This window comes from Carassius auratus, chromosome 3 (assembly GCF_003368295.1).
Source record: "Carassius auratus strain Wakin chromosome 3, ASM336829v1, whole genome shotgun sequence".
NCBI lineage: Eukaryota > Metazoa > Chordata > Actinopteri > Cypriniformes > Cyprinidae > Carassius > Carassius auratus.
This window is the reverse complement of record NC_039245.1, coordinates 2,291,683-2,306,254: the sequence shown is the minus strand read 5'-3', so window position 1 is coordinate 2,306,254 and position 14,572 is coordinate 2,291,683. Positions and strand designations below refer to the sequence as shown.

The following is a 14,572-nucleotide window of genomic DNA, read 5'->3' as shown; positions in this document are numbered from 1 at the left end:
TTGGAGAAATTCGTCTTCTCTGGAAATCCTGTGTAATAAAGTAAAGAGCCACAGCATCCGTTTAAAATAAATAGAAATGAAATAAATCGTCTGTTCTTCATCTTGCACGTTGGCACTTAATAGCCAAGGTTTTACATTTCTCAGCTTTGTTAAATGTAATCTTTGGTCGGAGTTTGATTTGCATATCCCTTTGGGTTTTTTTCTTCTTTTTCTCTCCCCATAAAGGTTTGTTTTCCCCGTTTGTTAGCTCCTCTGTCACTGGCTGTGGGTTTATTCTGATGGTAAGGGAGGGGTCGCCTGCTGACGGCTCCAGGTTCGTTGTACTGTTTGTTGGCACGAGGTTGCAGACGTATAGAAGACTGGTTTGTGATTTAGAGAAACCAGCATTAAAGAACCAATACCATTGGTTTATTTTTTTGTTTTGTTTTTGTTTTTCTTTAAGCACAGAAGGAACGCTCCCTAGTGCATAGTCGGCTTTGTAAAAACAATTCAAAATGTATATTTAAAGAATGAACATGTAAACTTTAAAAACACTGATTTGTTTGGTACAGATCAATTCAGATGTTCATATTCATTGTGTGTAGTTTTATTTTGGATCCTGACAGTTTCATTTGGGTTTTTTTTTTCCTTAACTAATTGCAACCGTTTGTCTCGTTTAAGTGCAGTACAAAGAAGACCTGCAGATCACATCTATCTTTGTTTGATTTTTTTTTTCCTTCTCTCCAGTCTAATTCCTCTGTGTAGCAGCAGTGTATGAAAACTCTTCCTGTATATTGCCTTTTTGCTGGAAAATGTATGTTGAATAAAATTTTCTATAAAAGCTACAACCATGGCCCTTGGAGAATTGTGATTAGACAGTGTTTTGTAATGTGAAGATTTCAGTGTGTAAAAACAGTATGCAGAGTTCTCATTAAGGTATTGCACAGACACATTTCAGTTTTATTATGACGGTTCCATTTAGATGCACATTATGACATTTTTGACTTTCTAAAAATTCAGACTACTTACAGAAGTGAAAAAATGCTAATCAGTAAGTCCGCTTTAGTAATGTGGTAATTAAAAAAGTGAGTTTTGAAAGTACGATTTCCATTATTTTAATTAAAAGATCTTGTTAGTCCTAAGTTAAGTGTTCTCAACCTTTAGACTCCAAAGCCTCCCAGTGCCCACAGTAATATTCAAAGACCCCATGACTTTTTCCCAGGAGATATATATATATATATATATATATTTTTTTTTTACAGGTTTTTCCCAATAGAATTTATTAGGTATTGACACAACTACAAAAAGGTCTATCGTTTATTTTAAAAAAGAAATTAAGTTCTAGAAATCATACTTTCAAATGAAGACACCTCGTATATCCAGGTTTTCTACACCGTGTTTAAAAAAAAAAAAAACATATCTAAATGCACAACCATGCACAAAAAAACCTTCATTTTAACACTTTCATTTTCTAATTTTAATAATCTAAACAAATTTTTTTCCCTTTGTCCAACTGGAAAGTTTCCATGCATGTTAAAGGTTCTTTGTGAAACCAGTTAATGCCAGAATCACTGATATTTACATCGTGATATAAAAATCTAATCTTTGGTTCCACAAACTCCTCAACACTCCGAAGCTTTAACCCTGAGTCCTTTATAGATATACAATCAAAACAATGAGTATTCATGTTCATTTGAGAGTGTAATGTATTTGTATACGTAATATAATGTAATAATAAAGAAAAAGATTGCAAAGCTTTAGTTTATACAAGCAAGTTTGTATTAGATGACATCTGTGTTGGCCCGAAAGTGTCCTCCAGTCCTTCATATGGTGTAAGGTGCCACACAAATACATGAGTGGTGTTAAAGTTTGGGAAGGGTTAGCAACATTGCTTCTTTTCAATGTGCAGGATCTTATTGCATTTAGGGCATGTGTGATAGACGTCTTTGAAAAACTTCATGAAGAATGGAATCAGACAGCAGCACAAAACAAACCTGGAAAAGAGGCAGACGGTTTGGCTTTGATAATCCGCACAAGATTTGATTTTTGATTTTTATTTTTTAGCTGCAAATTTAAATGGACTCTTACCCGCACAGGATGAAGAGTAAGCACATCAACCAGGCGTAAACTCCCACTTTGTAGGTGACATTGGTTAAGACCTGCTGTTGGCAGCTTGTGCAGGTGGCCATTCCTGGATTGCGACCCAGCTCATATGATTCATAGCTGACAAATTTATTTTTGGCTTCTGTTGACTGAACTACAGGAGAAGAATGTGTTTTAGTAAGTGTTTTTGTTTTTAATCTCTGATCTTTGTTAACCATTATAAAAAAAATTATCCAATAGTGTGTCATCTATCTTATATTTAGTAGCTACATCACTAGAGGGTCATTGTAGACAGGAAGCCTTGATTGACACAAAGTTTCACAAGTAGCCTAATGTCTTGTATATGTGTTTGCTCAACCACGGAATGAAGGTAAATACGACTTTTTATCTAATAATTCTGACTTAATTTCTCACAATTCCAAATTGCCATCTTGCAAATCTTACTTTTTTCCCCTCATAATTGTCAGTTGTCTCAGACAGATCCTTCCTTTCGCAAGATTAAGCACCCATTTAAAGCGATTTAACATCTAGGTTATGTATGTAACCATGGTTCCCTAAAAAAGGGAACGAGATGCTGCGGTGATGTCACCGGTATGGGAACACCCCTCGGTGTGACGAATGTCTGAAGCCCTCTAACATCCCGCCAATCCTATTGGCCAAATAGCGCTTGGCACCACCCCTACGCATACGCACGCATCGTATAACTGGGTGCCACGCGCTATTTCACTGAGATTTAATGAACTGAAGATGAAGAATGCTATCAAGGTATGGAACGGCCAGGACCGCAGCATCTCGTTCCCTATTCAGTGAACCATGGTTACATACATAACCGAGATTTTCCCTTTCATAGGTCACTTCGATGCTGCGTTGACGTCACCGGTATGGGAACGCTACACCATAACGCCTGACGTACCTGACAACTGGGATCCAAGGAAGCATCTGCTCAAGCGGAGAGAACCCGGGAGCCAGGAGCCATCCTCACATTCAGACTGTAGGACTTGATAAATGTGTTAGGAGAGGACCATCCTGCCGCAGCACAGATATCATCCATAGAAGATCCACTGAGAAAAGCTTGTGAAAAAGCCACTGCTCTCGTGGAATGAGCTCTAATTCCTAAGGGCGAAGCAAGTCCGCGCGCCTCATAGGCTAAAGATATTGCTTCCACCAGCCAATGGGACATGCGTTGTTTTGTGACAGCATGGCCTTTTTTCTTATGTCCAAAACAGACAAACAGTTGGTCAGACTCACGCCATGGGGCTGTTCGATCAACATAAGTCTTGAGTGCTCTGACAGGGCAAAGACTTAGATCCCCTGACCCCATCTCAGCAGGGGGTAAAGCCTCCAAGACAACTTGTTGAAAACGAAAGGGGTTAGAAGTGACCTTAGGGACATAATTAGGCCTCGGTTGCAACAATACCTTCACAGAGCCCGGTGCAAATTCCATGCACGAGGGTGAGACGGAAAGAGCCTGTAAATCCCCAACTCTCTTGAGGGAGGATAAAGCCATAAGAAGAACTGTCTCTAGAGTCAAGATTTTATCCGGTATAGTTTCCAGGGGCTCAAACAGATGCCCTGATAAACCTTGTAACACAAAAGATAAATCCCATGAAGGAACTCGCACAGGGCGGCCTCAGCCCTCGCACATCCTGTATAAAACGAGAAACCAGCGTATGACGGCCAACTGAGGCACCGTCTATATATTCGTGTTTAGCTGAAATGGCTGCCACGTAATCTTTCAGAGTCACCAGCAGCAGCTGTTCCACTCTGTCCAGCCATATCCTGGATAATACCGCTGGAATTAAACGAATCGGGGGAAAAGCACACAAGCTGGTCTTGGGCCAATTGTGAGCTAACGCATCCAAGCCCAGGGGCGATGGAAGGTATAGGGAGAACCATAGCGGGCAATGCGTTATCATGTGTGACGCGAATAAGTCCACTCTTGCTTCTCCAAAAATCTGCCATAAGAGGTTCACTGTTTGGGGGTGCAATCTCCATTCCCCTTGCTCCAGAATCTGTCTGGATAGCAAATCCACTTCGAAGTTCAAACCAGTGTTAATTTCGTTGACTAAATATTTTCGTCATTATTTTCGTCACGAATATATTTTTGCTGACGAAAACGAAACGAAAACTAAAATAGAAGGCACTGATGGAGACTAAAACTATGACTAAATTGATTGACATTATCGTCAACGAATAAAGGACGAGACGAAAATAGACTGTGACGAAAATCAAATCAGCAGACGGGAGAGATGCGAGGAATGAGCAAAAGAACCGGCAAAACAGAACAGACTGCATGAGAGAAGAGAACCAATCAGAGCCTGACTTATTGAGACGTGAAGCGAAGGTTTTCAGTTTTTATGAGCTCCCGGGAAGTCGGCATTCGAAGAGGTGATAGGGACTTTAAGCAACAGCCTCTGGTGGAACGGCAACGCCATTCTGGCGTTGTATTGCGCCTGCGCGAATTTAACTGCTACTTTGTGACGTTCTAATTTAACGGTCTACTACGGGAGAACAGCTGATTTGCCAGAGTCGCTACAACGTGAGAAGTTAGGTAAATAAATGTTATGTTTTTAGACTTATTTACATCATACAATATTAAAAACTCCTCATCTGACAAAAGATTGTCATTTAACGCCCAAAGCAATCCTTCTCTTGCTTTTTTAAATTATATATTTTTTTGGATCTCAATAAATGAATTAATGCTCCGTTGCGCTGTTCTGTTTTACCGTTGCTTAGTGACTTTTACGTTCTTGGCTACAGCGGTGTGACGGCAAACTTCCGGTCGCTGTAGCCGTTCCATTCGCAGCTGTTGCTTAAAGTCCCTACTGTCTAAAAGAGCGACAAAATGTCCACAGCTCACTTCACGTTTGACGACGAACAAAACAAAACAAAGTGTAAAGCACGCAGAGCGCTCATTCGTGGCAAGAACACAACCAATTTGAAAAGACATTTACAGACGAGCCACCCGGACATTTTCTCAAATATAATTTCACAACGATGTTCTTTTGTTTATTGAGCTAAGCAAAATTTGAATAGTGCAGTGCGTAGATGTTGTAGCATTAAATATTACGAACTGAAAGTACTGTAAAATAGCCCCTTCTTCAAATTAGATGAGAGCACAATACTAATACGTAATATTATGATAAATACATTTGATTAATACTAATGTTTAGTATATTTTATAATGTTCTACTTGTTGACAATATCACAAATATTTCTATATTAGTCATGTGAAACATGAATGTTCACATCCTATCATTATACATACTAATCTAGCAATATTGTAGTATTTAAAACATACAATATTGCTAGACAAATGAATACCTTATAAAATCTTGTTACTTTTTTTATCCACCTAGCTGCCAACTTATTAAATATTTACTTTAAATGTATGCACTTATTGTTCAGCTCAGCTGTAAACTTTAAGGTCCTGGACCTAACTTTATTTTTCTTTTATTGATGGTCAATTGGCAGCTAGTTATTGTTTACATTATCATGACAGTGTTTGTTGCTGCATAAAAGCTTTTCAATCGAAATAAAGACACAGTTGTGTTGAAATAAAGTTGAATTTGTGTTTTATATATTTTGGTAAAGTTTGTTTCCTATACCAGCTGTAAAATATTGTCTAGTAAATCTGTTATTGATTTTAGTCTTATTTTAGTCGACTAAAATACCAAGCAATTTTAGTCGACTAAAATACCAAGCAATTTTAGTCGACTAAAATACCAAGCAATTTTAGTCGACTAAAATAAGACTAAAATTAAAACAAATCAGATGACTAAAACTTGACTAAAACTAAAAAGAATTATAGTCAAAAGACTAAGACTAAAACTAAATTAAAATGTCGTGTCAAAATTAACACTGGTTCAAACGTCCGGGGACATGAACCGCTCGGATCGACAGGAATTTGTTCTGAGACCAAAGAAGAATATTTCTTGCCAGCCTGCACAGGGGGCAAGAACGTAATCCTCCCTGATAATTCAAAAAGGGCGCATGTGAAGTAATCTCAGACTGATTTTGGGGGATGCCGCTGCCATTAGACCTAAAAGTCTGAGGCACAAGCTCACCCTCACTGTGCGACCCGCTTTGAAGCGACGCACGCATGAAGCAATCGACTGAGCCCTTGGGAGGGCACAGTCCCTGGCAAGCAGCTAGAACATCAGGAGCTGCTATTCGGGGCCCGAGAACGAGAGGCATTAGCCGTCGAGCTCAGGTTTAACCTCTTCCGTTGTCGCTGGTGAGCTGGTGGAAAAACCTTAGGACCCCAATCCTTACAAGGGGGCGCCATATGTGAAGGCTCTTCCCGAGAGGCAACTCACTGGCGCTGAGAGGAGGTTGAGCGAGAACGCGGCCCTGCCGGCATTCAACCTCCCTGGGCCTGCGAGGAATCAGCTGGCGGAAGGTGGCTGATTGCTGTTTCGCTGCTCAAAATTTTTCCACCACCGAAGTGACAGCCTCTCTGAACAAACCGTCCTTAGAAACGGGGGCGTCCATAAGAAAAGACTTGTCCTTTTCTTTGATATCGGTGAGATTAAGCCAAAGGTGGCGCTCGACTGTAATCAAACCAGCCATGGAACGGCCTACCGCTCGAGCAGTGTGTTTGGTAGCACCTTTAAGATCTCCGCTTGGTAGGCCTGAAGGACCGCCATAGAGTGGAGCGAAGCAGCCGCCTGGCCAGCGGCCATGTAGGATTTTCCAATGAAGCTTGACGAGAGTCTCTTCCACTGGAGGCATCGCTGCATAGCCATGGTTCGCCATATCATAAATGGTGGCGAAATCCGCAGCGTTAGTGATACGCGCCGAGTACGGCTGTTTCCAGGACCTCAAAACTTCTTGGTGGAGGACCGGGAAAAAAGGCAAGGGCCTTCGGGGCTGCACAGGTGTACGACTGGTTAAGAAATGGTCGTCCAGCTTAGATGAAGGTCCTCTCAACCTCCCAGTCCAGTCCCAGTTTACCCACCGCGCGAGAAACCACATCTAACAGCTCACTGTAGGAGGGGGAAACGTGCTTCTCCTGTCCACTAGGAGGGAGAGAGCTGGCGTCGGCCGCAGTGGATAAAATGTTTTCGTCATAACGTCCACAACCGAAGGAGATGTCATTGCATGCCTCCGGTGTACGCTGAAAATCCTTGTTAGAGAAGACGACTGGTTCAATAAAGCTCTTTTCCTGCACCAGGGTAGGGGAGAGCGAGCGACGTGGAGAAAATTCCAGCGCTGCGCTGTCCTCAAAATCCATGTCGCATGTGTCACCCCAAGCTATCGCCTCGTGCGGTGCCTCGGCAGTCGCAGAAGTGACATGACGGGGGTTAGACAGGGGGGCGACATTAGAAAATACTTCCACCCTTGAGCGCAGTACTCTGAGCCGCAGGCCATCACAGTGGGGACAAGAAGAAAGGCCGCTAAGCGCCGCCTGTGCGTGATGTAAGCCTAAACATACTATGCACCTGTCATGTGAGTCTCCCTTTGTGATGAACCTGGTACACGGTTCCTTACATTTTCGAAAATTCATTGCGTCCACGAAGAGGAGTTAGCACTGCTCATAGAAACCGCTGAGAACGCAAGATGATTCCTAGGGCACAGATGATTCACTTCCCTGAAGGAATGAAATCTGAGCGAAATAGCGCGCGGCACCCAGGTATACACTGAGGGGTGTTCCTATACCTGTGACGTCACCGGAGCATCGAAGTGACCTATGAAAGGGAAACCAAGAATAGGGCTTGGGCGCCGCGTTGCATTCTGGGACATGGCAGCCATGTTGATAGCCTCGCGAATGTAAACATACAGCAAGTTGAACGAGAAGAAGCAAAGTTGGGAGAAAGAAAAAAGATGTTAAAATCGCTAAAAGGTTGTGGGATTTATAGGGATATGCTAAATAGGTATGCCAGAGACCGATATGTGGACAAAATCGGCACAATTAACGGTTTGGATTGATATGAAATTCCCAACAAATAGTGGAGTACCAATGACGATTTGCTGCCGCACTTTTGCATTACAGATATCTTTGGCTACCTTGTTTGTTTTGTGAGCGCCTACACTTCAGAATAGTTCCGAAGCTATAAGTCATTGGAGTCTCATGTACAGTTCACAAATGGATGGGTTCAGGAGCTGCAGATCATAAAGCCGACAAACACTAAGGTTATACAGTAATCCGGACAAAGGTAAGCTGTGCTCTACCTAGCTGCTAGTTTAGTAACTGTTAGTGCTAACCATTCACACATGGACTTTTAACTGTTTCAAAAGTGTAGTTAGTAGCTGTCAACCCTCTCGTTTTTTCCGGGGTTCTCATGTATTTGAGCTCTTTTCCTGCTGTCTTTCCGTTTTAGTATTTTCCTGTAAAATATCCTGTTAGCCCCTCCATCAGCCCTGTCAAGTCTCTGTGCTGTTGTCCTGTTGCTACTTCTTGCCATTCCAGCGAACAGATGTTTTCAAAGCATCCTTTTGCTTACTTGAAAGCAACCTTAGCGTGATGTTGGGCTTTTTAAGATAGCGTGGTTGTTGTGAGAGCACGATTTCACGCCAATCTGTAAGCAGTCATGTCAGACCTAGCATCACAAATCGCTTAACGTTAGTTAATGCAGCAGTCTTGTATTACGAATTTTTTCATGTCAGCAGGGGGAGGGCAACAGAAAGATTAATGTTGAAATTACCCGTATTTTGGATGAGTAACCCAGGAAATTTCGCTTATTTTCAATGTTGACTTAAGCTATATAAATTAATATTCAGATGTTATGGTCTCCGTGGTCGCCCCTTCAAGCAGGAAAGCGGTGGAAAGTTAATCCATTCTCATTTTATTTTCCCCATGGCGATTATATGTTGCGCTGTTACACCCCACAATACAGCAACGGTTTACCATGGTTGAAATATATTTTTAATTAATCAAATTAAGACACAATGATGAGAGGGAGTATGTCTAAACTTTGGTGAGGACCATCAAAGTGTGGCCAACTGGAGCTGACTCTTTACTTCAAGACAGGTTTCAACACACTGACTGGAGTATGTTTGCTTCACAGGCTGCCTGTGGCTCTCACACGGACATTGATATCTACACCTCCTCTGTACTGGATCACATCAACTCCACCATTGACAGTGTAACAACAGAAAAACAGATAACAACATACCCTAATCAGAAGCCATGGATGAACAAGGAGGTGCGAGTTCTGCTGAAAGCCCGCAACACCGCTTTCAGGTCAGACGACGCTCAGGCCTACAGTAAATCCAGGGCTAACCTGAAAAGGGGCATCAAAAAGGCGAAGTACTGCTACAAGCTGAAGGTAGAGGAACACTTTTCCAACTCTGACCCCCGACGCATGTGGCAGGGCATCCAGATCATCAGTGACTACAAGTCAAGCAACTCCACACCAACAGTCACGGACGTCTCCTTCCTTAACGAGCTAAATGACTTTTATGCTCGCTTCAACAGCGACAGCAAGGAGACGGCCACCAAAATCTCAGCCTCTTCAGACCACCAACCTCTCAAACTCACCTCCACAGATGTCCACACTGCACTGAGCCGGATCAACTCACGCAAGGCTGCTGGCCCTGATGGCATTCCTGGACGTGTGCTTAGGGCATGTGCAGAGCAGCTTGCAGGGGTCTTCACAGACATTTTCAACATGTCCCTCATCCAAGCAACTGTGCCTACATGTTTTAAGTCCACATCCATTGTGCCAGTACCAAAACACTCCTCCCCAACGTGCCTCAATGACTATCGCCCCGTAGCACTCACACCCATCATTATGAAGTGCTTCGAGCGACTGGTCCTAGCACATCTCAAAGACTGCCTCCCACCCACACTGGACCCACACCAATTTGCCTATCGCAGAAATAGGAGCACAGAGGATGCAGTATGCACAGTGCTGCACTCTGCACTCACACACCTGGACCATAATAACACGAATGTTAGGATGTTGTTTGTTGACTTCAGTTCAGCATTTAACACCGTCATTCCCTCCAAGCTGACCACAAAACTTGGAGACCTGGACATTAACACCTCCCTCTGCAACTGGATTATGGACTTTCTGACCAACAGGCCTCAGCATGTTCAGTCAGGCCACAACCACTCCACCACCATCACACCTAACACTGGCGTACCACAGGGCTGTGTGCTGAGCCCATTCCTCTACTCCCTTTACACCCACGACTGCAAGCCTGTGCATGGATCCAACTCCATCATTAAGTTTGCAGATGACACCACGGTGATTGGCCTCATCAGTGACAACGATGAGACTGCCTACAGGGAAGAGGTACAGCACCTGGCCACATGGTGCGCTGACAATAACCTGCTCCTTAACACCAATAAGACCAAGGAGCTCATTGTGGACTTCAGGAAGAAGAAAGGAAGCACGCATGACCCCATCCACATTAACGGGATGGTTGTTGAACGTGTCTCCAGCTTCAAGTTCCTGGGAACCACCATCTCGGAGGACCTGTCCTGGACTACAAACACCTCCAGCCTCATCAAAAAGGCTCACCAGCGCCTTTTCTTCCTCAGGACACTGAAGAAGAACCAGCTTTCTTCAGCCATCCTAGTGAACTTCTACCGGTGTGCGATTGAGAGCATCCTGACCAGTTGCATCACAGTCTGGTATGGGAACTGCTCAGTGGCTGACCGCAAGGCACTGCAGAGGGTGGTGAAAACTGGCCAACGACTCACAGGGACACCAGGGCTTTTTCCCTAAAGCTGTCTCCTTGCTGAACTCTGCCCTCTGACACCCCTCAACACCCCCCACACCACACACATAGACTCCTCCCCCTCTTCAACACTCTGATTTATTTATTTTACTCACAACAAGCAAAAAGTAACTTGTTATTACTTGCACTACTGTCTGTTCATCCAGGAACACTGTATAATCCATTTGCACATTGAAATATTTGTTTTTCTATGCACTTTACTGTCCATTGCAATACTGTAAATTATGTTCATAGTTCTGCCTATAGTGTACATACACTTTTACATAGCCCATCTGTATAGTATGTTCATAGTACACCTATCTGTATATTGTGCTTATAGTATTTGATATCTGTAAATTATGTCCATAATACTTACCTGTATAGTTATTGTACATATTATAGACCTTTATTCTGTACTTACTGCGTATTGCACTTCTGGTTAGATGCTAACTGCATTTCGTTGCCTTGTACCTACATGTGCAGTGAAAATAAAGTTGAATCTAATCTAATCTAATCTAATCTAATCTAAACACTGCGCAGTAGTCCGAGTAGCAGTAAAGGAGGCCATCAACACGGCGGCCACGCCAAGTAATGACGTCACGACGCCCAAGCCCTGAGGAGGGGGGAAAGTCAAAACTGCGAGATACAAACTCAGAATTATGAGATTTAAACTCCGATATCTGAGGGGAAATCAGAATAGCGAGACATCAACGTACAAGATAAACTCAGAACTGTGAGAAATAAAGTCTGAATAGTGTTATAAACTTGAGATTCTATTATTGTTTTTAACTGTGAAAGAAAAAGGCTTCCATAAACCCTACACACTTTAGTTTTATTTAAATGTTGCATAAAAGCAATATAATCGACCGATATAGTGTACAGTAGGCTACAATCCTAATATTCTCAAGCAAAACATGGGCAATTCTTTCCGCGTGGTCTTTACAACTGATAGTTTTCCAAAGATAAATGACAGGTGACAGACTCACCAGGTCTGGCTGATTGCATCTGGGTTCGAGAATCGTCGATAGTCGAGCTTTGTGGGCTGAATGGAGTGTGCACATGGTAGACCTTGACGTTGGAGCCATTGGCACCCTCTACTGTTGATGCCAAGCAAAAAGATACAGAGAACATTTATATTTCTGAAATATAGCTAACTATTTCAGAATTCCAGATTTACGTCACTCACACACTGGCTTGATTGTTTTTCCATTATTATGAGCCATTCAAAACAATGATAATTGACTTACCTGGTATGACATACGGAGGTGGGTCTCCAGTTCCGTCAGCACTCATTCTGTCTTTGGTGGGTGTAAACAGCTGGGACAAAATAAAAGTCTGTATATGTGATGTTTTACTATATATTTTCATATGCTAAAAGGGCTAAAATGACTTCTGTGCAGCATATTGTTTACAAATGTGATTACGCACTGGTAACTTGAATTATCTGTTACTGGTAAGTAAATACATAAGAAAATTCTCAGTAAAGATGCTGAAATGGGCAGAACACCTTCAAAGGGCAATGCCATGTCAGCCCTCACTTTTTCAGTGAAGTAAACTGAACACTCGTTTTCTCTTTTTTCCGGCTCAGTAATCATCAATATATGTGTAGCTGCCAACTTCCTGGAGCTCAGACTTGTTTTGTATAAAAGACTTTGTTTTGAATAAAACAGTCATATGGCATTTATTTCTATGATTATATGGTAGGGTAAACGCCTTAGTTAACAAAAAGGTGATAGTGTTACAAGCCCTGATTGATATAGATGTCCACCCAAAGATAGAAATGGAATGTTGCTCTGCCGCATTTTCGGCTGCGGTACTAATACTTGATTAATAGACCCTAATGCTCATGGAAGATAGGAGCTGGTTAAACTGACAATTTCTACAACAATATGATTTTTATGTAGTATAGACCAAACACACACAAGCTCCAGCAACTGTGTTAGGAATTACGACATTATTGTCATTTAATTAATGCAGACACTTTTATCCAAAGCAACTTATAGTGCATTCAAGCGATACATTTTTTTACCAGTATGTGTTCTCCCTGGGAACTGAACCCACAACCTTTTGTGCTGCTAACACAATGCTCTACCACTGAGCGACAGGGACATTTGTTATTGACAAACATTTGTTTGTCATTTGTTATTTTTCTTAAATGAGCTCATTTTCACTCCTAGACAAGATTTCTGGAGTAAAAATATCAGATCAACACTAGAACACAAAATATTTCCACCAAATGTATATTTCATATGTTAGTGTAAAGTTATTTTGATTATGTTTAGGTGTGGATCAATAGGAGGTGACCTGGAAACGTAAAATACGTCAACTGTTCTACTAAAGCAAAAGCACACAAAGTCAAAAAGCACCATTCATTGGTCGGCTTTGATCATCGCATTCACTGCACTTTCTTTTTTTCTTAAATAATGCATTTTATCTCCTGCTATTCAGCATAACAAAGCTTAACACTCGAATCAAAACAAGGCCTCAAAATTTGTAATTTACATTTAATAAAAAAAATGTAAGTCTTATTTTAAGCTTCATCTGTTTCTTAAATCCCTCTCTGTTCTGTCTTGTACTATCCCAGAAAATATGTTTTTAACTGTATTATTAGCACTTCTCTTGTTATTGCCTCCTTAAGATGATTTGTAATCATCATTTCTAAATCACTTTGGATAAAAGTTTCTGCTAAATTAATAAAAGTAAATGATATTTAATTTAATAAATTGCTCAAGAAAATTAGCTTTTTCTCTTTCTTTAAAGATATAAGATTTCTTATTATATTTTTCTTATATTACAGCAATACCGTAATCTATAACAAGGACATTTTCTGAACAATGCATAACATTTTTTAAACTTATATGGTCTTCTGATTGGAAACAAATCAGCCTTTAAATCATAATAAATAATCTTAATCAGCAGTTCCTGAACGTTTGTCATTCAGAGTTCTAATTAAATTCAACAAACAATTCAAGATTAAAACCATGAAAGTAATACAAACAGCAGTGCCAAACTGTTTAATTGTTTTGAGCTCATTCTTACATCCTTATCTTAAACCTAATTCCATAAGCACTCCAAAACTTCAGACAGTCTAGTTAGTAAAGTTTTGTGTACAGCGAGCTTTCTTACCTGTCTTGTTGAGGCTGTGGCCGATGGTTAGACTGAAACCAGTTTCTATTGCGTTTACAAGCTTTTCAGAATCACTCGACTACTCCACCCACCTACATTAAAATATGCTGTCACCTTTTATGAATGCTGTTGTGACAGAAACAGGAAGAAGGTTGTATTCATTCCACATCTGTCATTGAAAACGTCTCTGAATAACCAGTTTTGCTGATAGCAGTCAATGGCAGCTTATATGAATATAAACATACTACATTTGGACTGAAGTGTACTGTTCTAGCAGGTGTCTGGTTTTCACTTTTCACACCTTAAAGAGTTTTCTGCTATAATGTGAAGTTGGCCAGAAAATATGGTAGCCGAATCAGAACTAAACTGAAGTTGTGTGACTCCGTTACTCTAGTGTTTTGCTGAGATTGATTTGACTGTCTTTGGCCTTGTGTATTAAATTGAGAATAGCTTCAAAAAAGCCTTTTGACAGCTGTCCCCTAGTATATTTGAATGTTGATAAAGTAATGTTAGTGTCATTGTGACCCCCTTAAATCTTAAGACTTAAACCTGGTGTCTCTCGACAACATAAACATACAATAAAAGTTTGACTCTTACAATAAGAGTCTGTTCAGGTGATGTTAACTTATACATATACTAATGCAAGTTGTATAAATGAAAATTAACAATGAACAATGGTATCTTTATAAATGAC

The 14,572-nt window shown here is 41.1% G+C and overlaps 1 protein-coding gene across 2 annotated transcripts; it reads right to left on the bottom strand.

Moving 5' to 3' along the window:
* Window positions 1–910: 910 nt before the first annotated feature.
* On the bottom strand, window positions 911–14,006 carry LOC113043110 (lipopolysaccharide-induced tumor necrosis factor-alpha factor homolog). Of its 2 annotated transcripts, none has more exons than XM_026202301.1 (5): window positions 13,879–14,006; window positions 12,000–12,066; window positions 11,739–11,849; window positions 2,068–2,236; window positions 911–1,973 (listed from the first exon to the last, which is right to left on the bottom strand). In XM_026202301.1, the coding sequence occupies exons 2-5, from the start codon at window positions 12,043–12,045 to the stop codon at window positions 1,859–1,861; spliced, it is 441 nt and encodes a 146-aa protein (XP_026058086.1). In that variant the 5' UTR covers window positions 12,046–12,066; window positions 13,879–14,006; the 3' UTR covers window positions 911–1,858. The 2 variants fall into 2 exon arrangements, with proteins under 2 accessions (XP_026058086.1, XP_026058078.1); XM_026202293.1 differs by having other exon boundaries at window positions 12,000–12,069; window positions 13,879–13,981.
* Between the last annotated feature and the right edge of the window lie 566 nt (window positions 14,007–14,572).